We start from the raw sequence: 27,778 nt of genomic DNA, 5'->3' as shown, positions 1-27,778 counted from the left end.
GGCCACCATGCTGCCTCCTGCCGGCCCTCAGCTGGGTGCCCCGACGCCCACACCATCCACGGCAACAGCCTAGTTTGCGGAAAGGTGAGTGGCCTACTCAAGGCCACAACCCAGGCGTCACTCCCATGGGAATGGGGAGGCCTGGCCGGTCCCTGCTCAGATCTGTCCAGGCACCTTTTCCTGGGCACCCAGCGAGTGGCCTGAGCCCTGGAACCTGGGCCCCCTCACACTGGATCTGCAGCTCTCACCAGGCCCCCGAGCCCCCGGCCGTCCCCAAATCCGTATCCGCCACCACGCCAAGACCCTAGGCGCACCAAGGTGGGGCCCCAGGCTCTCCAGTCGCGCAGACTGCGCGGGCCTGGGACCGCTGAGGAGGCCGAGGGCCAGCACAGGTGCCCCCGTGGGGATGCACAGCCGAGAGCAGGGGGGTACAAAAGGACACAACGTGGGTTTCTAATCCAAACGCACTTCTCTTTATTCAAACCAGGGTCAAACTGGTCAGTGGGGACCCCTGAAACCACGTGCGCGGGAGAGCGGCTGACAAGGCCTCCTTGTCCCTGCTGCTGGGGCGGACGCGGGGCGGCGCCGGCAGAGGCTGGGTGGGCGCGGCCCCCACAGCGCACCCGCAGACGGCGCCGGGCAGGTCAGTCGACAAAAGCAAGGAATAAACAAAAAACAAAACACGCTCAGTAGACGTCTTCTGTAAGCTCCCGGAGTTTCTGGGCCAGCGAGCCCCAACCCTCAAAGCCAGGAGGGAGGCACTGAACACGCCCCTCACTGCCACCAGTGCCCACGGAAACCCTGCTTTAAATTAAAAAATAAGCCAGTATACATCGTAGAAAATTTCTCTTAAAAATCTCACAATTTGTAAATGTATATTTTTTTTCTTTAACATAAAAGTTTACAATATACGGTAAAACAAAAGGCTCAGGAAAATAATTTCAAAAAAAAAGGAAGAAAAAGAAACCTGAAGTTTTGAATTAAAGCTGAAGACATTTTTTTTTTAACCCTGTTGTTGAACCAGTGACTTTTTTTTATTGTGCTGATGGGTTAGAGAAAGAAATATATTTAAAAACTTCAGTCCAGACACCCACAGCCGCCTCCAAAAGCCTCTCGCCCCCCTCCCCCCACCGTCGAGTCGCTATTTTTCTGCCAAGTTTGTGATTGTCACGAGTTCACAAGTTCTAAATCCTGGGTCTCAGCCGCCCCGGCGTCCGCAGGGCACCGGCCCGCTAGCGTCGGTACGGGTGGAATCCCTGCACATTGTGGTTCTGACCTCGTCCAAAGCCACTGCCGCCGGCGGGGGGGCCCCCCGAGCCTGGCACCGAGGGGCCCCCGTAGGAGGGGGGCTGCTGGCTGGGGTCTGAGAAGCCCTGTCCAAAGCCAGCCAAGTCCTGTCCGTAACCTGCAGGGAAAAAGCCCAGTGAGCCGGGGGCGGGAACGCAGCTGTGCGCCGACAGCCCAGGAGGGGTCCACGCCCGCACAGCCCATCCTGCTCCCCCACAGGACCCCGACCGCTGTCTCCGCACAGAAGGAAAAGTAGCTCAGAGACCTCGAGGAGCCCCCTGGTCTGTCCCATCCATCCTCGGCCTTGCCTCCCCCCCCCCCCCCCATTCCCAAGGACCCGGGGCTGGGCCCTAGCAGCCCATCTGAGCCGCTGGAAACCTTTGAGCTTGGAGACGTGAGAGCACCTGGCCTGGCTCGGTGGCCCGAGGGCTTCTAGAAGTTTACTTTTGAATGGAATGCATGGGGAACTCAGACACAGCCCCCAGAATTTAAGAAAATGTCAGACTAGACTAGCGCCAGGCCTCCCCCCGCGCCCCCCCCGGATGCCCGCCAGACCCGAGACAGTCCTCCCCGCAGAACTGACCCAAGCTGGCAGCTTCCACAGAACCGGCGGGTGTGGGGCAGGACTGCGTGCCCAACGCCAGGCCGTGAGTGCCTCATGGCGCCATGCCCGCAGAGACTGCCTGGGCTGGGCAGGTCCCTCCTCCAAACAGGACCTAGACCCTGCACTGCTGACCTCTAAAGGCATGGGAGGCGCTTTCTGGAAAGGGGAACGGCACCAGACTGCACACCCAGGATGAAGGCATGTCCCGGGGCCCCTGGGTCCCCAGTAGGGGGTGCACAAAGGCACGGGGTGCCTGTGTCTGCTGCCCAGCAGAAGCAGAGCTCCTGGGGCCATGGGGCCGTGGCCAGTCGAGATCCTCGCCCCAGCAAGGGCCCCGTCCCGAGGGCACCGCCAGGTCCACCCCCGCCCAGGACGGCAGAGGAGGCGATGTCCGTTGCCCGGGTGCAGGCAGAGTGGGGATCGTGGATGAGGAGGTGCCACCTACCTAGGCCACATCACTGCTCAGCCTGACCATAAGAGTGTAAACAAAGTATGGGCCCGAAGCCTGATGGGTCTTGAGAATAGGTACCCAGGCCTGGCAAGAGACGAGACCAGGGTGACTACCCCAGGGCAGCCTCAGCAGAGGGGCGGGGCCACGCTGGCGGTCAGCACCCCCCCACCCAGGGCTGCTCACGGGCGCCAGACACAGCAGGAAGTGCTCTGGGGCGGGGGTGGTGGTGGTGGTGGTGGTGGTGGTGGTTAAAAACCCATGTACTCGGGGAGCGCTGCCGGGCACGGCGCCAAGGGGGCAAGACTGCACGATGCTGGGCAGCCGGGAGCATTCGAGGGCAAGAACAGCTTCAATTTGCAGACACTGTGGTCTTAGGCCAAACAGTCTGAACAACGAAGTGGGAAGAGAGCAGAACCCTGGGAGCCCTGGCGACAGGCAGCCCTACCCGCGTGGCCCAGCAGAGGCGGCGGGAGACCCCCGGACACTGGGCCCAACCCTGTCCTCACATGAGCTCCTCCCACACAGGCCACAGGTCGCCACCCTGTAGACCCCCAGGCTCAGAAGCACCTCCTCCATGACCAGCCCCTCGAGTGAAGCACATGGTAACACCCAAGCCCGTGCCTGCCACCGACCAGAGCCACGAAGCCACGTGGCCCACAGGTGCCCACCCTGCGCTCTGCACGCGGAAGAAAACGAGACAGCCAAGGAACAAGGCCTGCCAGGGGTGCCCCAAAAGCCCTCGCGTCATCCTCCTAGGGGCCCCGTCACAGCTTCGGGTTCCCGAGCCCACGCAGCCTGGACACCTGCTGCACGATCGATGCTTTTCTAAGACTAGCTCCCTAGCCAAAACCCGAGACACCAAAATCTTGCTTTTCATTTCGCTTGACCCTCTGCAACAAGCCCCTGCACAGCAGGCCCCCCGCCACATTCCTGCTGGCGGGGAGGAAGGCAGGAGATGGTGGGGCCAGGTCCTGGGCCCCAGGCCGCACCTGCAGGTCTCCAACTCACCGTACTGACTATAGGGGAAGTCCGGCTGGGCCGTTGGAGGCTTGCTCATGTCCGGGGCGGCCTGAGATGGGGGCGGAGGGAAAGCCAGAGGTGCTGCCCCTGGAGTAGCAGGTGGAGGAGGGACCCCCGGTGGGGCAAACTGATCCGGTGGTGGAGGTGGAGGCCCATAGCCAAAACCTGCACACAAACAGGAGAGGAAGACACAGACACGGTGCGCGACCACAGCCCAGCCCACCAGAAGCCGCCGCACCATGTCCTGCTGAGACCCCCCGAGCGGCCAGGCCTTGGGGATGTCCCTAGCGTGGGCCTGGGGTGGCCTGTCACACCCCCAACAGCGAGCGTTCGGCAGGGATCCCACAGACAGCGGCTGCACTGGCGTCCTCTTGAAAAGGATAAAACCCGCCTGCCAGACACAGCGCCAACCTTCCCTCACGGCATGGCTTCCACTCTGTCCTGGGGGTCAACACCCCGTTTCTATCCACCCATCTCCTGGTTACAACTAAAATCAGATGTGGTCCAGGCCAGGGTGAGGGGCCATACAGCTGTCCTGGGGCCTGACCTGCGCGGGGTGCACTCCGACAGAACACACCCAGACCCCCAAGCACTTCCCAGCAAGAGCGCGGGACCGTCTCGGCTGGCCGCCTGGCACTCAAAATGACAGCAGTCAGCCACAGTGCGTCAGGCGAGGCCGCAAGGCCACCTTCCTACCAAGGGCGAGCACGGAGCCTTGCAGGCGTGCTAGCTGCCCAAGGCCCAGGTGCCACGCCACAGAGCCCAGCACAGATGAGAGCTCCTGACGCGCTCAAGCCCCTCACTGCTGAGTCCCACCATCAGATCCAGATGCCCCAGCGAGGGGGCACACTTTCCTCACACAACAGGCGTGCCACCCCCACGGCCCCACAAGCAGACGGACCAGGGCAGGCAGCGCCCCAGCCACGAGCCCCAAGCAAGTGCCAGGCACAGGGTGCAAGGATGCATGTCAGGATGGGCCCCCTGCCCCACCCCAGGGGCCCGCAGGACTTACTGAACTGTGGGGGGGCACCGTAGCCCTGTGGGAAGCCCTGAGGAGGGGGGAACCCTCCAGGAGGGGTGGACACGATGTAAGAGGTGAACGGTGGGGGCGGTGGGGGCGCTCCTCTCCCTGCAGGCGGCGGTCCATAGCCACCTGGAACACAGGACGCAGAGGTGGGTGAGGGGGAAAGGGTGGGGCACACACAGCTCCCAGTGCCCAGGCCCCCCAGGGGCCCACCCCATTTCAGATTCTGTTCTCTCTCGGATACCCACAAAGAAGGACTTACCAATTGCCTGTCCTGCTGGAACCCACATTCCTAAACAGGAAAACAAAGAGAGTGGTTGGTGTCCTGTCCATGTCCCAGACTGGCAGCTGACCCACCCCCGACAGCACTTGCTCTGCTGGCAAAGCCCTCCTGGAAACACAGTCCCGGGGCCTGGCGTCCTGCCGCACTGTGGGCACAGGGAGGACGTCCCAGCCCGAGGAAGGCATCCGAGGAGCCCGTGGTGGATCAGGAACACAGGCACCTGGGTACGGGCAAAGGGCTGCCACTCACATCCTGCTTCTACAGGAGAAGGATCCCCAAGAGAAGCCTGTTGGTCAGCTGGCCCCGGCTCTTAACAGAACCCATCAGAAAGGGTGAAGGGGGGGCGCCCGGGCGGCTCAGTCGGTTGAGCGACTGCCTTCGGCTCAGGTCATGATCCTGGAGTCCCGGGATCGAGTCCCGCGTCGGGCTCCCTGCTCGGCGGGGAGTCTGCGTCTCCCTCTGACCCTCTTCCCTCTCGTGCTCTCTACCGCTCATTCTCTCTCTCTCTCAAATAAATAAATAAAATCTTTAAAAAAAAAGAAAAAGAAAGGAAGGGTGAAGGGGACACCCACAGACTAGGGGCCCAGATGCACAGGTGGGACCCTAGGCTGGGTGGTGGGAGCCCTGGGCTGGTTACCAGCCAAGAGCTTCTGGTCTCAGTACCTGGTCTCCTATACGGCTGGTTGTCCCCCTCCCCCGCCCCGGGCACAAAGATTTTATTTATTTTTGAGAGAGAGAGAGTGAGCGTGTGCACAAGCAGGGGGAGGGGCAGAGGGAGAGGGAGAAGCAGGCTTCCTGCGGAGCAGGGAGCCCGATGCGGGGCTGGATCCAGGACCCTGGGACCACGCCCTGAGCCAAAGGCAGACGCTTCACCAATTGAGCCACCCAGGCGCCCCTGGCTGTGTTTTATTTTGTGAAAAAATATTTTTAAAAAGACCAATCTGCAAGCTTTGGGGGCAGTGCGCCAGGTGCCTCTGGGGCCAGACAGACCCACGTGGCCTCCTCTGGGCCTCCTCGGGACACTGCCCCTTCTCTTGTGTTTCTAAAGGAGGCGGAGGCTACCAGATCCTGCGTCCTGCGGCCCCTGGGAACCTCAACCCTTCTGCCAAGCTGTCCTTAACCACTCTCCTCACCCTTCACAGAGGCCCTGACAGCCCAGAGCCCAGGGAGCAGGAGCAGATTCAGAGGGCCCAAGAGGCCGGCCAGGCCCACTTCCCACTCTGAGCTCAGTGGTGCAGCACTTGCTGGGGGCGATGGCGGCAGTGACGGACTCCACGACCCACGACCCACCAGGTCCTCCTAGCCTCCCCCTAGAAGCAATGCCCGGCACGGCCGCGGGCCACACGCGGCATCCGAATGTTCCCTCAGACCTACGTGGGCCCTTCCTCCACAGCACGGCACGTGGGGCAAGGACGCTCGCGGCAGCTCTGCTGGCCACAGTGAGACCCGTCTGCCCAAACCACAGGTGGGGAACTTGGCTGTGGCCCAAGCACACCACCCAGGGTCACACCACGCTCAAGGTGGACCAGGTGAGCACAGGGAAACTAGCCCCTTTCTCATCTGTGAGCTGACTGGACAGCGACCCTCTGGGGGTTTGCTGGAAGGTTCCAGCGCTAACGGGTACCCAGCACAGAGCCCACGTGCTGGCTACTGGAATGAGCACATAGCTGTGTGTGTCGACCTTGGGGCTGGACAGGGAGGGAGCCCCACCTCTGCCTTCATGCACTCCCGCAAAGGCCTGCACACCTGTCCAGCCAGCACGTCCCACCTCCGCGGTGAGTCTGCAGGAAAAGGGCGTGCGCGGCTGTGGGGAGCTGCCGCCCCTCAGGCTTGGGACCCTGGCCTTCAAGCAGGCCTCCCCGAGGCGGCCGTCTGGGGGCACAGTCGGTTCTGGGTGCTGAAGCCTTACCTTGCGGGCCGTATCCTTGCTGCCACGTGGGTGGGGGCTGGCCTGCCCAGCCATTGGCGGCATTGGGCACGACCCGGCTGCCCCACTGGCTGGCACCTGGTTGTCCCGGCGCTTGGCTTTTGCTGTCCCGTGGCTCAGCCCGTTTAACTTCCACCTAGACAAATGAAGCTCTGGTTTAGGGAGATGCCGAGGGTCCTGGACCCCCTTCCCTTCAGACACACCCTCAGATAACTTACGACTACACTTAGCATCTTACGACTTAAAACTAAATACTTAACTATAAACCTTATTTAGGCCAGTATTTTTTTTTTCTTTAAAAATTTATAATTTTCCTTTTTCTTTCTTTTTTCTTTTTTGCTTAAAACATGTTTCTCAGGTACAACAGATGCAACCATAAGACATGTTAAGCCCTACCCACTGCAGAGCACGGACCGAAGGCCAAGGACCCTCAGAGTTTTGTGTGACAAGGGTCTTTCAGTCAAGGTGAAATGACAGCTTTCTCCTTCGATGGCCTCGTCACCCTAGGGACACAGAGACCAGGACCAACGAACAACCACAGCCCTCTCCCCAGGCCTCTCCAGGGCCCCAGCGTGGCAGGAGCCGGATGCTGTCGGAGCACCGGGGTGGAGGGGGGACCTCCGCTGGGAGGAGCCAGGCCGACAGACACACAGGACCTTTCCAGAGGCCACCCACCCTGCCTGCGCTTTAAGCTCATACCTGAGAAACACAGTTGGTTTACTTAGGTTTTTTATTTAAAATGTCTAATGGAAGATAAAGACTTACCTTCCCCAGGCTAACGCTTAAAGAATCTCAATTAACTCAAAATAATGTCAGAGGGAATGGATGTGATAAAGAGAATCTTACATTACATCTAACAAAAAAAGTAAACAAACATGCAATAAAATGGACATTTGAATCAGTAAGCAATCTTCATACTGTGTTAGGTCAGCAGCCCAGGACCCTGCCTCTTTTGGACGTTGTCGGGAACCACAGCACTGGGAGGGGCCGGGGCAGCGGGAGTGACCGTGTGTGCCCTACTAGCACCAGGCGCTGTGGCTGCCAGAAGGCTCCCTCCCTTACGCAGCTTTTAAGATGCGGGCAGACTGACAACCCGAAATCCCCCAATTACAGGGCTGCCTCAGCACCGGAATCTCCAGTTGTTTGTTTGTTTGTTTGTTTTTTTAATGATAAATTTTAATGGGAAGGAAGAGACAATAAATCCACTTGGAGTCATCCTTGGGGTCTCACAGTCTGGTGAGCTAAGCATTATGCATTCAGAATTCCGTCAGTTCTGCCTTAAGACCCCTTCCTGTTGGAGAACAAACAGGAAGTGGGACATCGGCACAAAGACCCCACCTTCCTGATGCCCCAAGGACACTCCACGGATAGGAACAAAATCCCCGTTAGCTCAAGGCGATGTGACAGCAGGACCAAGGGACCCATTTCAAAGAACTCAAATTCATGAGTCTTCACATACGCTCCTTAAGGGAATGTGGTTCCTGCTTACGAAGCAGAGCGGCCCTTGTCAACTTTTTTTCTTTACCGTCTTCCTCTCAGAACACGGACGCAGCCCCTGGCACTACGGTTTTAATTAGAAGTGGGGCCCAAGCCCCTCATGGAGGCGAACCCCCACCGAGGAACCGAGGGGCTGCTGTGGCCTGCCCGCCAGTGAAGGTCGGGCAAGGGGAACAGGGCGAGGCTGGGGGTTGCTGCCGGGAGCTGGGCTCCCACACGTGTGCACCTTACTTTAGAAGTCGAGCCCCACACCGAGAAGCCACCTCAGTCTCCGCTCTGTGCTCCGTGCAGACCGGACTCAGACACCGATGCGTCCTACAAAACTGGGGCGGGGCCAGCCGCCTGAAGATGGAGCAGATCCGTGCGCTTAGCAGCCTTTCTGCCCCTAGAGCAGGACAGGCTTCCTCCAAGTTTTAAATGTCACAGTACCTTAAAATATTGAACGTGGACTCCTTTGAACTTGTGTTCGTAACTGGCATGCATCCTTGAAATCTGCATGCTAATTTTAAACTAAAAGCTTCAATGAACGTCGGAGCGAGATTTGTGTCTGCTGCCTAGTCAGGTTCAAATGGAATTAATTAAGCCTGCAACAAAACCTCAGCCACCTATATGTAACAACAGCTCCATGCACTGCTGTGTTCATCAGCTTTCAGGGACAGGCTGTGGGGCTGGGGTGAGAGCGCTGGGGAGGCAGCAAACTCGTGGTGCCTTAGTCCCTCCACGACATTGTAACTGACAAAAATGGCCATGGTCCCGTCCCAAGGGCAGGGCATGTCAAAGGGCACAAGGACGTGCTGCCTGTGTGGCACCCACGGGGACCGCCAGGGTGTGCAGAGCAAGTTTCACAAGGACGGACACAAGAATCCTGCAAAAATGTGGACCCAAAGCCTCTTGCTAACTCTCAGGGATCCCCCACTGCAGAATTTCTACCAGTGATTCGTTTTAGAGAGCTCTGGGGGCCCCAGTAAAATGAGGAGCAGGGGCCACGTTCTGAGCCAGCCCGTCTCCGTGGCGGCAACACAGTATGAAGATGAAACCAGAGGTCACTTGACTGCATGGAGTTAAATACTACCGAGAGCATGTGGTGGGGACTGGAGTTTCACAGTAAGTGACCCAAGTAAAAAAAACCAATCCTTCAGGATGTTTACGTCTCTTTCGGTTTGACACGGAACCTGTGGTCAAAGGTCCGCTGCCCACCACACATCATGGGGCGGCAGGAGGCAATTGGAATGCAGGACAGACATCTGAAGGAGTGGTCACTGAAACCAAGCCTGAGGCAACCTGCAATTTCACTGGAGGCCAGCCCAGGAGGCCCCCGCAGACCGTGCCCCTCGGCCAGGGGGCCACCCCACCCACCGGTCCCCGGTGATCCAGAGTGAGGGGCTCCGGGAGCAGAGCTGGCGAGACGGGAGACGCCACGCCACAGGCAGAACCCCTCAGGCAGGGAGGGCCCCTTGCTTCTGCAGGAGCAGGCCCAAGCCCACACAACACAGTGCCCCAGGTCGACTCGCCCGGCCCTTTTCCTGTTCAGGAATTGTCGTTTCCAGTGAAATCCCTAAGTTGCCTAAGACTTGGTTTGGTCTTAAGGTAAAATAAAACTACAACTACACACTTTTTTGCCCATGATGTCGTGAAAATGCATGTTGACAGCCTGGTCCACTGATTGTTCGTCCTCGAAAGTAATAAATCCAAAACCTAGCCAACGACGAAGAGTGAATCAAGGTAGCAGGGCGTTGTGACACAAAACAGGATGATGAACAGTATCAGGGCCGGGCCGAGGGGTCGTCCAAGGGTTTCAGGGAAGCGGAGTATGTGAGGCTGCAGGGCGGGGCCCGAGCCGGTGATGGAGGCAGGGTTCCACGTGGAGACACGGTGGGAACCTCCAGGGGCTGGCCTCACAGACAGGGGCAGCCTGGGCAGGAGAAAGGCGGGGGCCTGACCCATGAGCAGGCCCAGCGCGCCCGGAGTGTGCCAGAGCACTCTGTGGAGGGGGCCGCAGCGCACCCCTGCAAGCAGGGCAGCGGGCCGCGAGCTCCACCTCCGTCGGGGTGTGTGCCGTGGGTGCGCGGCTGCTTTTCTGAAACCCGAGATTCTCCCCCTCGGCTTGCAATTTGCTTTGCAACTAGTGCTGACAGCAGCCATATATTGTTCTAGCGCGTTAAACAGAAGTACGGTCTCTACACAGTTAGTGCCTCGCTAAGCTTATCCAACACCGTTGGGTAAGCCCAAGGAGTCCTGTCAAAGGAACATACGTATGTATACAGGTATCTATCTGTACGCATCTATGTAAATAAAATACACAAAGATACAGGCCACAACGGGTTCCAGCAGGTCAAACTCTGCTGTCAGCAGCAAGAGCAAGAGGCACCATGTCATCAAAAAGAGAATTTTAAAGGGAAAAAAAATTTAGCATTTCCCAAACACAAGAAAGTGGCAGTATAAACGAAGTTTGGTTGGTCTGGGTGAGTGTGACTGCCCAGCTAAGGTGGCATGTCTGGTCCTCAGCCGACTGCACTGTCTCCCCGGGGCCCATCTGCTCCAAGCACAAAAGGACGCGTGCGGCAGGCAGCTGCCGGAAGACCCGGGAGAACAAAAGACGGGTGAGGGGAAGGGCTGAGCGCCCAGACCGGGCTGAAGAAGGGCATGGGGTGCGGGCGGGGACAGAGCGACAGAGCATGACACGGCCGATGCAAAGAGCCCAGGTCAGGCCTGCGCCCGACAGGGCCTCCAAGGGCCGCAGGGCCGGAGCGGGCAGGGAGGGGGCACCGGGAAGGAGCAGCCAAGCCCGAGCACTCTCAAGAGGACGGGAGAGGGACACTGAGGTTGCAGGCGCTGGGCCGTGTGGGAAGACTGTAGGCAAAACCTTGGGGTAGGGGGTGGGGGGAGAAGACAGCTCAGAAACCTGGGGCTGACAGACTAGCGGGGAGGGGCACCCAGGACTCAGGAAGCTTCGGATGTGTCTCCGCACACGCGTGTGTCTGAGCGTGACTATGCACACACTCACACAAGAAACTGCACACGGCGTGCGAGAAGGAGCAGAAACGCGGCTGCAGAACGATGACAGCAAGACACAGGAGACAGAAGCTGGAGCCGGGGGGGGGGGGGGGGTCGCCAAAGAGGAAGGTGTGAGGCGAGCAAAGGCAGCAGCCAGGGTGAGGGGCGAGGTCAGGGCCTCACTGTCCCCAGTGAGACACATGCAGAACCCTTGGGACAGGGACACTGTCTTAGATCGGCCAAGAGGGAGGAGGGAGGAGGGAGGTGGAGCCCTGGAAAAGACCTGGGAAGGGGAGGAAGCAGGATGAGCTCTCTGGGACGCCCCTCTAGCCCACCGGGGGCTCCTGCTGTCGCTCCCGCCCTCTGCTGGCCTCGTGCTCGCAGGGACTCTCTGAGGTGGAGGACACCGTGAGCCCCCACGGGAACATGGGTCCCAAGGTCAAGCCCGAAGCGCTCTCCCCACCAGCTCCTCCTGCCTGCACCCCCCAGCCCACGGCGGCTCGGCGTGCTCCCCAGGCCCAGGGCGAGGCCTCAGGGGGCTGACTGGGGGTATGAGTCTAAGAGCAGCCCTCAGGATTCCCATGTCCTGAAGTTTCACAAGACCGGAGGCAAATGGTGGAACACAACATGGGTGATGAACAGCATGTTAAAAAGTTAACATTTTCTCCAAGTGCAGGAGTGTCTGCAACCACAGGGCTCGCGTGGTCCGTTATAGCGCAAGAGGCGGTGAGTCTTGGGTAAGGAGCCCCGGGGCGGGGCGTCTAGGGGTGCATCTGTCTGTCAAGAGGCGACATCACCACTGAGGAAGCGGACAGAAACACACTGAAACTTCGTTTACACCCCACTGGAGCAAAGCCCGTTCCCTCCTCTGACTGCGGGACTGGCCTGTACCTGTGTGATATAATTTAGCACCTGGAGAAGAGAAATCTAAAGAGATATCGTTAATCACAAACAATTCACAGAGAGAAAAGGAAAAACAACTTACTTAACGTTACTGTACTTTACTACGAGACACTTAAGTACGTCACTAAGCACGTATGTCTACGTTAAAGTTAAGCTAAGACTTAACAGCTTAATTGACATGAAGTGAGGATACGTCACTTATCATGGAGGAAGAGAGGGTGGAAGTTCAAATGGCAAACTATTCTCCAGCATGGCGGGCGCATGCTGCGGCGGCGCCGGCTCTGTGCGCTAGGGGGGGCCTCGGACGGGGCTGGGGCAGGGGCTGCACGGTGCCCAGACCGCCAGGGCAGCTCGCACAGCCGGTCCAGAAGCGGTGGATGAACCAAAACAGATGGGCAGGCACAAACAGCAGCAGCCACAAAAAAAAAAAAAAAAAAAAAAAAAAAAAAGAAATAACAATCATAAAAAAGGGCAAGGAAATCGGGTGCCCGCCGTCCCAGCCCCACAAACCAATTTGGACGTGCGAGCGTGGGCAGCTCCCCGAACCTGTCGGGGATGCACTGAGGCAGCGCCTCACCCTCCTCCCGCTGCCCCACGGGCTTAGGGGAACAAGAAACAAGAAAAACAGGAAAAAAGCATGGGATGGATAAAGGAAAGTCCACGTTCAAGCCGAGCTGGGGCAGACCTAGCCTGACGCCATGGAATGAGACCTGCCCGGGCAGGAGACTCCAAGCAGGACGCAGCCCTGAGTGACAAGTGCACCATTTGAAAAAAGCACCAATCTTTCAGTACACATTTAAAAACAGAAACCATATTGAAATTCATGTCAAGTTGTAAAAACTTCAAAAGAACGAGCCAAAAAAAAACACGGTGACGTCTGACCTTGGGAAGCAGACAGGCTGGGGCTGCACAGGAAGGGCCTACGTTTTAATCATGTCTCCAAATCATCCTTCTCTGAGGCAATGCTCGCTACCACCACCACCTAATTGTGAAATAGTTTGCCATCTGAAGGGGAGGTCAAGGACAAACTCCATGTCTTTTACCTCGAGGTCTCTGCTTCTCTGCATCGTAGATCATAACCACTTCTGTGACCTGCAAGAGAGACGGGTGCTCGAGAATCCGGGTGCCACGGGCGGCCACGGGCACATCTGGCTACCACAAAACTCCCGAGGCAAACAGACAGCTTGGGAACGTCTCCAGACATTCCTCAGGGAAGTCCTGAGGCAAAAGGCCAGCCTTATGGGGTTTGATGCCTGAGACTCATGGGGCACGAAGGAGGCCAGGGGAAGTGCATGCTGCCTCTGCGCCAAGAACTCACGGGGAGGCATCTGGACACCGGAGGCCCCAGCCTCACAGTGCTCCCTCCCATTCACAGACAAAAACCAAGGCTCGGATGCTAGGACAGAAGAACCCAGAGCTCTGGCGGTCGGCCACACGTCCAAGACCATCCGGCTGACCGGCACTTGGCTTGGCGCTCCCTCACGGATGTCCGCCCAGCCAACGCCCCTCGCTCCCGGGCCCCTGGCTCACTGAGCACACATCACCATGTGCTCTGGCACTCTTCATTCCTGGCCCAGGTCCTCAGCACACTCAGGCGCCCCCCTGACAGACAAGCAGTAGTGAGGCAACGGGGCTGTCCCACCAACAGGGTGTGTGACCAGGTGGGAGCCTGAGGTGACCCCGTGCCTTTGCCTCGGATGACTGGGGCACGAGTACCCCACACGAGCTTGCTTGCTAGCCCGTCTGCCCTACTAGAACGGAGTTTCCTGTAGGAGCCCAAGTAACTCTAAACCCCTGTAAGATTCTAAAAAGAGGGGCGCCTGGGGGGCTCAGTCAGTTGGGCGTCTGCCTTCGGCTCAGGTCATGGTCCCGGGGTCCTGGGATCGAGCCCCGCATCGGGCTCCCTGCTCGGCGGGAAGCCTGCTTCTCCCTCTCCCACTCCCCCTGCTTGTGTTCCCTCTCTCGCTGTGTCTCTGTCAAATGAATAAATCAAATCTTAAAAAAAAAAAGATTCTAAAAAATTTCAGCCTCTTCCAGAGACAAAACCAGCCTTGGGAGAAGATCTGCTGTCACTGAGGAAAACACTGAGCAGGTGACAGGCCCAAAACTCTCACGACCCCTGGCCAGGGAGGGAGTGCCTGGCAGCCTGGTGGACAGCGTGAGCTGCTGGAGCAGGGCGGCTCCGGGTCCAGGCCGGTGGAGTCTGCGCTGCTGCTGTAAGGACCTGGCCTAGCACATTCCCTTCGTGATGAGAGACAGCAGGCTGGCTCCCTTGGCTAAGCCAAACCCTGCTTCTCCCTAACGCTATCTAGTGCTTTACACCGTGGCGCTCACAACCAGTCACAAGGGCCTTCCAGGAGATTGGCAGGGTGAGCTTTCGTTTGCCTGAAAAGGCAGTAAATCCTCTCCCAGGCTCTGGCTTGCTCTGGGGGAAGACACAGGCCCAGGGGAGAGCGCTGCCAGGCTCAACCTCCACGGACACCTGGTTCCACCGCCCCCGCCCTGACCCGCCGTGCTCTGGGGCAGGGACAACTCACCACTCCGAATTTCTTGAAGTATTCCCTGAGCTCTGTCTCACCACAATTGTGAGGAATCCCACCGACAAATATCTTATTTGATTTACTGTTATCACTCCTGGGTCCTTTCTGCTGTTTTAAAAAGGAAAAAATGGTTAGTCCGTGTGGGAAACCCTCACAGCGCTCCCCATGGTGAGTATGTGATGCGCACTGCATTGGTTTTAAGACCCCACTAAAAGCCAGACCAAAACACTCCAAAAAACCCACTAAAGAGAAACACAATCAGCAAACTATCGTAACTCTTCTCTCCATTTCCTACAGAGACCCGGGGCGACAGGGGTCCAGCACCACCACTCAAATGCATGTGCAGAGCATGTGGTGGGTCCTGTGTCAAATCATCCTGAATCACAACAGCTAGAGAGCATATAGCTCTATGATGTCAAAGGAAGGACTTTGGGTTTGGCGGCCATAACGATGAAAACTAGCAGTTTTCTCAGGTTTTCAGCTGATAACAAAGGAGGACTATGGGAAGTTCTCGCTCGCCTCACCTGACCCCAGTGATTCCACCTTCTGCGGGGAGGGTCTCACACCTCAGAGGGAAACGCCTGCCCAAGCTTATCCCTTGTGGGTAGTAGAGGACTGGACCCTCCGCTCCTGCTCCTGGGAGGCTGCCTCCCCCCCACTGCACTCCTCACCCCGTCCTTCCTGTCCAAGGGGCTTCCGGGCTGCGCTGTCCCAACGGCTCTGGACCAATGCCACTGAACTCTGGGGGCAGGCAAGGGTCTCACAGGTACACTTAGGGGTCAAACTCCATCAAGTGCCTGCTCCATCTCAGTCAAGCTGCTAAGAGACTGAAGGACACGAGGAACCAAGTGGAATCTGAACGTGCCTGGGATTCCAGTCTGAAGAGAAGAGCTACGAGGGCCACCTGTGAAGTGACCCCAGAGCCGCAAGTGCACCCGTCTGGACACAGGTGGTGCTGGGAGCCCCTGCCAACGCTCCCGCTGTGCGGATGGGTGTTACGTGCGAGAACATGCTTTTAGGAGATACACGCTCCAGAGTTTAGGAGTGGTAGATACAGAAAAAGATGCGATAGAAATACAGATAACTAGGAAAATATTAGCAATTGATGAATCTAGGCAATGTGTTTAGGTGTTTGATGTACTACTCTTCTGATTTTTCTGTGAAGTTCCCCAAAAGTTTCCCAATAGAAAATTGGGAAAATAAAAACTGTTTTAAGGGTCTGACACCCCTGTCTACCAGCAGCAGCCGGATCCTGCTAGACATGCAGTTCTCGGGCCGTGGCCCAGACATCTGCCCTGCCTGCAGCCCAGCTCTGGCCAGGCCCTTCTGCTAGGACAAAGGCGTTCTGCATGACGGTCTTCTCTGAGACTTGCTAGGCTGGAGGAGGAGAGGGATGGGTGATGGTGCAGAGGACGGGTCTGCCCCTACTGGCCAAGCATCAGGGGCCACACCCAGCTCACAGAGGATCCCTGAGGAGCCACCACACTGGCAGATTCTGAATCAGCTGTTCCAACAACCAGCAACCAGGCTCTCAGACATGGCCAACTGGGCCCTTGCCTGTGAGCTGCAGCACCTGGACGGGAGCAGCCAGCAAGCAGAAAGGAGTGGGGGAGCAGGGGCAGAGGGTGCTCTGACACGCCCCCCCACCCCCCAACCCCCACCCCCCGGCAGGCAGGGTGGGAGCCACCAGGGAGGAGAAAATGGAACACCTGATCCCAGGTGTGGGAGGTCTTTTTCTTGTTTTCAAGGCAGAATAGTAAGAAAATTCTTGGCTATAAAGTAAAAACGTACACCACTGGATAAATCTGAGCAATCCTCCGAATCCTCCGCTGCTCAAACAGCAAACGAGAAGAGCTCTGATGTTCTCAATGGTAATGAGCAAAAACACCAGATCAAAGGTACATATTTCCTTCCTGCTGGGGCTGTGGCACATGCGGGGAGGCCGCCCCACCCCGCCCAGCCCCTTACCCATCCTTCCTTGGGCCGTGTCCTCTCCGGCTGCATCCCTCGGGGTGTGCATGGCTTTGGGTCGATCTGTAGAAGTTTCAGAGGAGTCAGCTGTAAATACGAAGCTACTCTCCCAAACAAGCCCACGCCTCCAGTCAATTTACCCCAAATCCAGCCTCAGCCCAGAACTGCAACCCTCTAAGTGCACCCCGCTAAAACGCTCCTTCACGTGCACACCCACCAAGGCCCAGTGGCAGAGGCAGGCTGGCGGAGCAGCATGGGACGGGGCCGGAGAGGCTGGAGGGAGAGGACTCCAGGGAGGGACACTTACGTTTCGGCCGTCTAGTGTGTGTGGTCTGCTGGCCAGCACCGTCCCCACACAGTTTGGGTCTTTAAATTTGACAAACCCAAAGCCTCGAGACTGGTTGGTGGTTTTATCTTTCATGATCACACAGTCTACAACTTCTCCATATTGGGAAAAGTAGCTGCGTAGAGTCTCTGCTCAGAGATTGGGACAAAAACACAAACACACACACCGGAGTATCAAGCTGGTGTGCCAAGCACACAGGCACACATGCTCCTAGTTCTTCCGCCTGACCTGGAAGTGTGGAACCAGCAACTTGTAAACTGGCTCAGCAACTGATCGGGGGGTATGGTAGATGGTCAAGGACAGGAGGCCCACGGGAAAGGATGGGGGGTTCCAGACGCGGACGCATTATGTCTCCACACGAATCAGAAAGGGTGCGGCTGACAATGGCAGCAGCCAAAGGCACTGGGAAACGTGAAGTCTGAGGGTACACGGGTGACCGCCAGGAATGCCCGCTACCGCAAGCTGCTTCCCCCTCCAGCCTGAGCTCAGGGACTGCGCCAGGAAGCCTCCAGGCCCCCACACTCCACACACCAACTGTCTCCCGCCCTCCATGCCCCTCCCCTAACCCCGCTGAGACATCGGGACAGCGCCCAGTCAAGTGCCCCTCCTCCCCAGAACTCAAGACAATAAATAAATCAAGAATTAAAGAAAACAAACAAAAAACCCAAGGTACTAGGGAGAGACGAATTCACACAACTTGAAGACCAGGGTCACCAGCCTGTCTGCGGTGCCTGGCAGGCAGGCCGGTCCCCACCACCTACCTTGAGTGGTGCTCCAGTCAAGACCGCCCACGAAGAGCTTCCTGCAATTCAACAAAAAAACATTTAGGGTCAAGACAGTTCTTGCTTTAAAGATGCCAGCACTCTGCCTCACCCTCAGCTGGGATTCCCCTGGAAGCTGGTGCAGACGTGATGCCTGGTGTCGAGCTCATGGCAACGACACATGTCCGCCTAAACCATCGCCCGGCCTCATCAGCTACAGACATGAAGGCCAACACCAAGACTTGCCCAGACGGCGGGGGGTGAGCGTTACCACACGTCCAGAGCCACACGTGCTCGCCGCGCAAACCAGTGAGAAAGCGAGACCTTGCAAAATGGCCTGACGGGAGCCCCCACACCACAGGGGCTTCCAGGTGGGGCTGTGGGGCACACGTCCCCAGTGCTCCTGCAAATACTGTGGACTTAGGAGTCAAGCTCTGAAAGCACGTGCAACCAAAGAGAACGACGAGGAGCTGTAGGACAAAGCCTCAGGTGCCTTCCCTGTGGTCGTGAGTAAGGGCCCACACGTCACCGGGAGGTCTCAGGTGCCTTCCCTGTGGTCGTGAGTAAGGGCCCACACGTCACCGGGAGGTCCCGGAGCTCCAGACTCGGCACCGGAGCCCCGGCCCACAGCTCCCACTCCAGGGTAGCCTGGGCTGTCCTTTCAGGCAGACACATTAGAACTTTCCAGAGGAACCCCACTGTTGCCCCTGTTGCCGACTGGCTTCTCTTCTGCAAAGGACACCTCCAGGGCAGCTCCAGAACCCACAGAGCCCTTCCACTTCCCCTGCCCCTGGGGAGGGGCTCCACACTAACAGGCCACAGGGCAGCATCCACCTTGGCCCTGCCCCGGGACTGGCTAGACCTGAAGTGAACTGAGGCACTGGAGCAGGTCCGGAGACGGGCCCGTGTGGTGGGGCTATTCCAGCCCTCACTGGGGCCAAGCTCACTTGCATCTCCAAGATGCACAGGCCCCTCAGACACCATTTAGGCCTCTCACAACCTGGGAGGTGAGTATGACAGAGCAGGCAGGGGGAAGGGGCTCCGAGCACTGTCGCACGCAGAGTGGGACCTCGATGCTAACCGGCAAGGGCTTCAGACACCAGCACGGGGCCAAGGCTCAGTCCCTGTCTGAGATTTAGGGTCCTGTGGTCCCCTTATCTGGGGCCGACCACACCACACTCAGCTTAAAGACAAAAAGGCCCCCGCAAGGCTGATGGCCCTCCTGCCCCCAAGCAACAGGGGTCTCTTGCCCTCCACCCCAGGACAGACCCCTTCAAGGAGGCCAGCACACCCATCACCCCTGCTCCATCCAGGGACTCAAGCTCCAGCGTGCCAGCCCCCGGCAAAATGCCTCCAACAGGCAGCAGGCCTGTCAGGGGCTTGCTCCCACCCCAGCCTTTTCCCTAAGAAGAAGCATTCTGAACTTAGGATGTGACAGGTACCCGCTGCCATCCCCAAAATGGCCGCAAACAAGCCGCCACGCTACGGACAGGGCTGAGGAGGGCCCGGGACAGGCACATCTGGCGGAGGCTGTGCTATGGGGCTGTAGAAGGCAGCTCTGTAAGGACAAGTCTCCCAGAACATGCTGACCAAGCAGCAGAGGGAGGCTTACATTTAGGCCTCATTAACTTAAATTCGTGTCTCCTACGCACCCCTTTCAGAATCAGGCCAGGTTTCCTCCTGACTCCAAACAATCCCAGGGGAGTGGGGCCTCCTCGGACATCCAGGGCGCTGCCCCGAGCAAGCTGTGACTCAGGCCCTACCCCGCCCTGCCCTCACAGGGCCTGGCACCCAGTAGGGGCACAGAGCGGCAGATGACTGAAGGCCCCAAGGCTGGCTGGCACCGCTGAGGAGCTGCGTGTTTGCCCACTCCTTCCACACAGGAATGAACAAAGGTTTGCTGTGGAAAAGCAAATTCATGCAGGAAAAAAGAGATCTCAAGCATTCTCAAAAAACAAAACCTAATTCACTGAGACAAATACCAGTCTCTATCTAGCGTGCATCCAACCAAAACAGTAAGGTCATAAACAGGTATCCTTCTAAGCAACCCAATCCTCCACCACCCACCCACCTAATGGAGGAAGGAACTCGTCTGACCAGTCCAGGTTCCAGCCCTCATTTAAATTTCAAAATCTGGCATTAAGGAAAAAAAGACCAGAAATACCATCATCCACACAACTGACAAGGCCAGACTCTGCCCTATGGACTGGATAGTAAAAAGGTATCAATGCTGTACCCTCACTTTATCCTTGTGCTGCACTGATTTCAGAGAAGGTCCCTGTTCTTAGAAAACAGCACATACCCAAGTGTCCACATGAAGGGTCACGGGGCCCCGCTCACTCCCCAGTGCTTCGCCATTGATGCCCAAGGCGTATGGGAGGGGCACCCACCAACGGGACAAGATGTCAGCCACTGCTAAGTGTGGTGGGGAAAGAGTATCTAGCGACTCTGCTTACCATTTTGCAATGTTCTGCAGGTCTGAAGTTCTACCAAGTTCTAAGCTACAAGAGATTTTCACCACTGAGACAAAAACAGCATCTCCCTTTCCCCTGGCCCTAGGCTCCCTGAGCTGCACTCCCGGGGACACCTTCATGGGGTGTGACCTTCGGGGAGGAGAGCCCCAAGCCCTCAGGTGGCACCAGGCTAGCCGCTCTACCCATTCCCATCTCGTCCCCTCCCACTCCAAGGGCGGACTTTCCCCGGCCCGCACACAGGAGCCAAAAGGCTCCCAAGGTCCTGGGAGGCCCTCTCCAGAGCCCCAGCACAAAGCCCCAACTCTGAACCGCCGAGACGACAGGGCCTTTGGCAGGACCAGCCAGGACCAGCTCCACAGCTACCCAGGCAGCAAAACCATCGCCAGTCACCACAGGTGTGTGTGCACGCCAGCCCGGAGCGAGGGGCCGCTCACCCTGCTAGCTGCCCACCGGTGGCCCGCACTGACTCTCGGGGCACCGGCTACACCCCTGGTGAGGACCTTGCAGACTAAGGGGATAGCTCCCTGTGCACTTGCCCTCCAGGCCGTCCCTGCTCTAAGGGCACAAGAGTCAGGATTCAGCTGAAGCGGAGAGTCAGCGCCCTCCCAGTCCCCGAACCCCGTAAACCATCAGGCCCTGCCAGGTGACCCAGAGTCGGGCTCCTGAGGGGGACGGGCAATGCCACTACCAGGAGGGCCCAGGAGAGGCGGCTCCCAGGGCCTGCACCTCGACAGCAGGTGCCGGTGGCTTCCTCTCAGAAGGGGCTCTGCAGCAGTCACCGGGGGGCACCCAGCTCTGCTTAATTCTCCCCTCCCCCACCTGCCAAGATGGAAACCTGCTTTGGAGGACCACGCCGCTCCCGCTCTGTGTACTTTAGGGCAGCCACATGGTATTCATGCCAGAAAGCAAACCTTCAGCGGCTTCCCCTGGTCCCGGCCAACCACCGCAGGTTCTGCCCCCTCACAGCATGCGGGCAGCCTTCAGAAAGTGCCATCTCGCCTGGTGAGGCGGCCACCAGGAAGGCAGCGGTGGGGCAGAGAAGCAGAGGGCCTGGGACCAATCACGGTTGTTTAGCAAACGGCTCTTTCTGCTTAAAGAACACATAACGTGGAGCCTATTTTGCACCTTCCTGCCCCTCCAGTGAGGTCACCCTGGGACCTTGTCCCCCTGCCGGGAAGGAAGCAGCTCTAGGAGGAGGAACACAGCACTGGCCCAGGAGCCAGGGAGCCACCCCGCTGCAGGGCCCTTCCACCGCAAGAGACGCAAAGTCCTGGAAGGCAAGTGTTGGGGCTCAGGCCCTGCCCTCAGCAGCTCAGGCTTACCTCCTGCCAGCAAGGTGAGATCACCCCCTCCCAGACTACAGTGGGGGTCGAGCGACACATGCAAGAGAAAAACCCCAGGATGCTCAGTGCCTGGCATGAACTCCCGATGACACCCGCAGCCTCCCGCTGTGAACTCCTCCACCTGCCCTCCCCCAGACAGGACCAGTGTCCCCCACCACTCCCTGGTACCAGGCAAGAGCCTCAATCAAACAAGTGACCTCCTGCTGAAAACCCTGCTCACAATTCTGTCCTTACACCGTGCACGAGAACAGTCGGCCTAAGAAGACAGTCCGGCCTCTCATGGACAGTGCTGCAATGTCCACATTCGGGCCTGGCCCTGATCCCTGCCATTCCCTACAAGGGCTGCACTGGTTCACCAGGAGCACGGGACTCCCAGCTCTGGCTCCTCCTGGGGTGACCTTGGGCAAGTCTCCTGCCCTTCTAAGCCTCGGTCTGTCCACAGAGAGAAGGCTTTGACTTGGGGCATGAAGTTCCAGCCCGGCTCCCAGCAGGTGCTGTAGGAAGGGTATCACCAGTGAGTCACTCTGGGTGTGCTTCTGCAAGCAGGGCAGGCACATCACCTGGCAAAGATGCTCAACCCGCTGCCAACACTGAAAATAGAAGAAGTCAGCCAGAGCGCCTCCCAACACCACGGTCAACCTTAGAGGCGTCAGATTAGTTCCCACTACAGCAAACAAATCCTAAACCATGGGGGCAAGTGGCAGGGCCACCCTGGGAACCAGGCCGAAAAGAGCAGATGTTCCCAAACAGGTGTCTCATTTGCCAGAGGATACTGGGCAGTATCTGGGGACATCTGTGATTATCACAACTGGGGGTGCTCCCGGCACCTAGTGGCTGGGGGTCAGAGATGCTGCTCAGCCCCCACAGTGCCCAGGACACCCCAAATATCAGCACTGCTGGGCAGAGACTCTGCTCCAAAATGCAGAAGAGAAGCATCTCTACCTTCTACCCCCAAAGGTCTCCGTCACCCTTTACCCTGCAAGAAACAGCCTCTTCCCCAATCAGGACCTCTCTGAACCAGACCATTAGGACCCTCCCCACCTCCTGGCTGCTCAGTGAAAACAGGCGTTTAACAAGTCCCCACACTTCCAGGCCCAGGTCTCTGGCCTCACCCTGCCAGCACCCCGGGGACGGTTGGGCTGCTGGGGTAGGTGGGGTCACCCGCCCTCCGTGCTCCCAGCTCCCGCAGGGAGTGGACTCCTGACGCCTCCTTGCACCTTCTCTCAAAGTGACCCACGTGCTGCTTCACTTTCTCTCTGTGGAGTCCCTCCTTTCCCTGGGACTCTCCCCTTGAGGGTGTCCAGCTGGCCCTGCCTTTTACCAGACCCTGCGTCCGATACATAAAGTCTCCCTCAAACTTCTCTCCAGTTCCACAACACAAGCCAGCACCCCAGAGGCCGGTGGACAAGACACCTCTGCCCGAACGAGAACCAGCCCCCTCCCCAGCACTTGTGAGCACCGACTCGACGCCAGGTGCCTTCAGAGGCCTACCGAGAGACCAGGGGGTCTGGACTCTGTAAGGCTTGTGCCGGGGCCAGTTCCAGAGTCAGAATCGAGAGACCCTTCTCGAAGTCAACTTTCCAAGGTTATGGCACAGGAAAGAGGACACAGTGCTACCCCCACCCCCACTCCAGCAAGGTAAGTGTCTGTCCCCCTAGTCGCTGGCCCCAAGGGAAGATATCAGCCTGTCACACACCTGCTACTCGGGGCCACACGTGACACCACTGCTCCTATCAGCCCTCTGCCCTCAAGACCCAGCCCTCCCTCTGTTCTGGCTGATTGTGACAATCAGGACGATGAAAACACTAACCAAAACCACCGGTCTCAGCCAACTTCCTCTCCCCTCCAGACTTCATGGGGACCAGTGAGCCGGCTCAGGTACAGCCAAGACTCAGTGAAGCTCTTCCTTGGAAGACTCAAACTCAGAAGTACATCCCCCCGTTGGATGGCACCCCACACATCCACACACTTCCTGAGGCCTTGCCCCTGCCCCCATACATGCAGGTTCCTGTTAGGGAAAGGGGAGCAGCCCTTCCCGCTCCCTCAGGAGTCACTCAGACGAGGCTGACCAAAGACCAGAGCAAAAGTGATCAGAGACGAAGGTGCATGTCATCAGAGATCATTCAGACCCGCCACATCCCGCTAACATCTGCCATCACCTGGATCTGAGCACAACACTCACTCCCACATGGTAACCACCCCAGAGTAGGCAACCATGGTCCGCTCACAGGAAACTGCAAGAGGGCCCTTCGTCAGGCAGCCCGGTAGAGTCACCCGCACTGTCTGAGGACAGCCAAACATAGCAAGGAGATCCAAGTGGACCCTGGACTCCCACATCAATGGAACAGAAACAAGCATCCTATGTGCAAAACAGACACCGGTCAATAGTTTTTTGCAACAGATTTCTACCTGCAAAGCAATTAAAGATTTCTGGAACACCTGTCATTTACAACTTTAAAACTCAGGCGATCCGGGTGGATTTGCAGGAGTGGAGAGGGGAATGTGGCCAGGCAGGGTCCCTGACCCCATCCTGCCACTAGCTCCACAGCGTCCCCAAGCTGCCTCTGCAGACCCAAGCATGGATCCTCACGGCACACTTCAGGGGTCTCCAGGCTCCCTTCCCTCCCAACCTCTGCCTGCTCTCCCTCCTGAGAGAGAAAAGCAGCCCAAAGCCTGAAGACCCTCGCCCTGGGCGGCTCCTGGCTGCACTCTGGAAGGCCAGCACTATGGGGATGGATGTGGCAGGCCTGTTCTCTCTCCTGTCAGGCTCTGCCCCACTTCTGGAGCACTTTTTCCCTATACCCTAGTTTCCCGTCAGAAGTGCTGCAACTTTTTGCCCACGTAACACAAAGAACACACCGTCTTCCAGTCCCTGGACACGCCTTTTAAAGTAAACCAGGCTAGGAGTTCAGGGTCCTCCTCCCGATTCTCTGTGGTGTGGGGTTTGGGGAGGGGGAGCCCCCAAAAGGCATTTCATGTCCACAGCAGGACCCTGCAGCTGGAGGCCCCGGGAGGCCAGTTCCCCCCGCCAACAATGACTTTACCAAATCAAACACTTCAGCACGCACTGCGTCTCTTCGAAGCTCAGGGCACTGAGAACCGTATACAAGGCCACAGAAACCCAACCGCAAACTGCACAGGAAACGTAACCGTAAAACATGCTGATAGCGTAGGAGCTGCTCTCTGCGAAGAAGCCTCGACCAAACCCCTCAACTAGGGCAGAAACGGATTTCCCGGCTCCCGGGGGATCGCTCGCTCGCACCTCGGGCCCCTTCGGCATCAGACAAGGCCATCGCCACAGAAAACAACTCCGCTCTGGTCAAGGCGAGCGCCCGGGGAAGCGAGCCTTTGCCGTCCCCCGACGGGAGGTACCGTTCTTCTTCCTTTTCGGTCCGTCCATTGGTGGGCTCGAGGGGGCTGAGCCGGAAGGCGCTCCAGCGGCAGACCCCCCGGCAGACGGTCGGGGCGCTCAGCGCGCCGGCCCCACGTGACCTCGGCCCGCGGGCGCCGAGTCCGCGCACCTTCCTTGTTCTTCGCACTTCGGGAAGGGTGAAGAGGGGCAACAGGGCAAGCCGCCGCCCCGACGGCGGGTGGAAGAAGTTGCGCGGCGGCAGAGCCGGCACGGCGGGGGCCGGGGCCGCCACGTGCGCCGCCCCGCCAAGTTGGTGCTCGGGCGGGCGGAACACCGGCGCCCAGGCGCCCGGGGCGCCCCACAACCCTCCACCTTCCGCTCGAGGTCCCCCCGGCCAGAGGTCCGGGCGCCAAGGGACGGCCCGCGTCCCGGGTCCTCCTCGACCAGGAAGCAGCGGGGGTCCCCCCGGACCCTCCCAGGGCTCCGCTCGAGGTCCCGCGGCCAGAGATCCAGGCGCGGGGGCGGCCAACACGCCCCAGGCCGCCAGGTGCCCCGCTCCCGATGCCACAGCGGGAAACTCGGGCGCGGCGGCGGCGGCGGCGGCGGCGGCGGGGACGCCCTGGCCGCCTCCCCACCGCCCGGCTCCCGCGCCGGGAGCCCCTCGGCCAGGAAGCGGCGGCGTCCGCCCCCCCCCGGGGCCCTCCCAGAGCCGCCCCGGCCAGGAAGCGGCGGGACGCCGGACTCCCAGGCTCCTGCTCGCCGGTCCCCGGCCCCGGCGGCCCCGGCCGGGGTCCCCGGCCCCCCAGGCCGCCGGTCCCAACGCGGCCCGCCGGCGTGACCTTGACGGGGGCCGGGGCGGCGTCTGGGCGGCGGCGGCGCAGGCCGGCGCGTCCTCACCCGATCTCGTCGGCGCCCGAGTTGTTCATGGCGGCGGCGCTCGGCGTCCCGGGCCCCCTGGCTCGCTCCCGCCTCCGGAAGGTCACCGGCCCCGGCGCCCTCCCCACAGCCGCGGCCCGGATCTGCGCAACGGCGGCGGCCGCGCAGCCTCCTCCCCTCAGCGCCAACGGTCACCGCGCGCCCCCGCGCCCGCGCCCGCGCCGCCGCCCTGCGCACGCCCGGGCGCGCTCCCGCACGGGGCCTCCGGGGGCGGGGCCAGGGGTGCGCCCGCCGGAGTGCGTGCCTGCGTGCGTGCCTGCGTGCGTGCCTGCGTGCGGTCCCGCCGCACGGCGGCCTTGCTCCTTCGCAGTTATCGGCGTCGCCGCGGTGCACGCTGGGAAGTGGAGTTTCGCGCGCCGGGCCCGCCGAGCGGAGGGGAGCGCGCGGCCGGACGGCGTGCGTGCGTGCGTGCGTGCGTGCGTACGAGCGTGCGTGCGCGCTCGCGCTCGGGCACTCCGAGCTAGGCACCGCGGGGCGCAGGCGCGTCTGGGCTTCCTTGTTTGATCTCCGGTCGGAAGTGGCGCGCGGGGTCAACGATGGGCAGAGGCCACGCCCGGTGCGGGGTCACGCGAGGCGGCGGTGCCCCTCTCCTGGCCGGCGTCCCCGCTGCCTCCGCGGAGCTCGTCTGACGGGAGGAGAGGCTCAGGGCAAGAACTGGCGGGGCGACCCCGCCGCGTGTCCCCGGCCCCTGCAGATGCGGTTGTGGGGTCAGCGCTGCAGGCGGCCGCGCAGCCCAGGGCAGGCCGCCCGGCGTGTCCGCACCTCGCGAGGACCCGTGCCCGGTTGTCGGGCGGTGGTGCGCGGCTCCGCCCGCTCTCTCCGCCGGCGGCAAGTCCGTGTATTCATCGTCGTAAAATTAAGGGAACGGAAGGAGTGGCGGAACGAGGTCACAGGCAGACAGCACGAGACCAGCCATTTACAGCACCTCTCACCTCGCCCGCTTTCCAGTTTGCAGAGCGCGTGGGCATCCGTGTCCCTTCAGCAGTCGCCAGAGCAGAGTAACTCCTTAGTCCCCATCTGCAGGTGGGAGAGGGCGGTCCGGCGGAAGGGAAGGGAGTGGTCCAGGCAGCGTCGGGCAGGCGTTGTGTCCCTGCCCTGGGAACTGTGCTCACGCGCCGCTCCGTAACGTTTTGCAAGTCACAGGGAATCAGTAGCAGTTGGCAGGGACTGGCACCCCACTGGGGGCCCCGGGGAGCTGGAAGGACGTCCCCAAGACATGTGGAGAAGAGTGCGCTGGGGACAGACAGGCTTAGCTGGGTGTCCCTGATGGGGGAAGCAGACATGAAGCAAACAAAGGAGGAAGCTCAGCAAGCCCACTTCCAGGAATTTATCCCTCAAATGCTGGCCCCGCCAAGTGCACAGAGATGTCCCATGATGCTCACAGCCCACTAACAGAGGAGCAGAACATTTGGAACAACCCACACATCCATCCATTGGTATCTCCATAAATAAGCCATGAACGGCCTGAGCGAAATACACAGGATGTGGTCAAATGAAGGAAGCCCGACACAAACTGCTTAAAATAATATATTTTTATTTTTATTTTTTTTAAAGATTTTTGTATTTATTTATGTGACAGGGAACACAAGCAGGGGGAGTGGGAGAGGGAGAAGCAGGCTTCCCGCGGAGCAGGGAGCCCGATGCGGGGCTCGATCCCAGGACCCCGAGATCGTGACCTGAGCGGAAGGCAGACGCTGAACGACTGAACCACCCAGGTGCCCCTAAAATAATATATTTTTTAAAAATACCGACACTGGGGGGCCTGGCTGGCTCAGTCAGTAGTACATCGTGGGACTCGTGATCTCAGGGTCATGAGTTCAAGCTCCACTTTGGCATACAGCCTACTTAAAAAGATAAGGGCGCCTGCGTGGCTCAGTTGGTTAAGCGACTGCCTTCGGCTCAGGTCATGATCCTGGAGTCCCGGGATCGAGTCCACATAGGGCTCCCTGCTCAGCAGGGAGTCTGCTTCTGCCTCTGACTGTCACCCCTCTCATGCTCTCTTTCTCTATCTCATTCTCTCTCTTTCAAAATAAACAAATAAAATCTGGGAAAAAAAGATATATTA

General features: G+C 59.1%; 1 protein-coding gene across 5 annotated transcripts; it reads right to left on the bottom strand.

Moving 5' to 3' along the window:
• Positions 1 to 995: 995 nt before the first annotated feature.
• DAZAP1 (DAZ associated protein 1) lies at positions 996 to 25,850 on the bottom strand. Of its 5 annotated transcripts, XM_027582078.2 has the most exons (13): positions 25,675 to 25,850; positions 17,609 to 17,649; positions 16,809 to 16,975; positions 16,499 to 16,564; positions 14,528 to 14,638; positions 13,034 to 13,082; positions 9,706 to 9,788; positions 6,579 to 6,732; positions 4,649 to 4,678; positions 4,375 to 4,515; positions 3,351 to 3,527; positions 2,337 to 2,426; positions 1,269 to 1,405 (listed from the first exon to the last, which is right to left on the bottom strand). In XM_027582078.2, exons 1-12 carry the CDS (start codon positions 25,701 to 25,703, stop codon positions 2,347 to 2,349), a joined length of 1,128 nt encoding a protein of 375 aa, XP_027437879.1. In that variant the 5' UTR covers positions 25,704 to 25,850; the 3' UTR covers positions 1,269 to 1,405; positions 2,337 to 2,346. The 5 variants fall into 5 exon arrangements, with proteins under 5 accessions (XP_027437877.1, XP_027437878.1, XP_027437881.1 ...); XM_027582076.2 differs by lacking the exon at positions 2,337 to 2,426 and having other exon boundaries at positions 996 to 1,405; XM_027582077.2 differs by lacking the exon at positions 2,337 to 2,426 and having other exon boundaries at positions 996 to 1,405; positions 14,528 to 14,635.
• Between the last annotated feature and the right edge of the window lie 1,928 nt (positions 25,851 to 27,778).

Source organism: Zalophus californianus, chromosome 1, assembly GCF_009762305.2.
Source record: "Zalophus californianus isolate mZalCal1 chromosome 1, mZalCal1.pri.v2, whole genome shotgun sequence".
In the NCBI taxonomy this organism is placed as follows: domain Eukaryota; kingdom Metazoa; phylum Chordata; class Mammalia; order Carnivora; family Otariidae; genus Zalophus; species Zalophus californianus.
The sequence above is the reverse complement of the archived record's forward strand: the minus strand, read 5'-3'. Positions and strand labels throughout refer to the sequence as shown.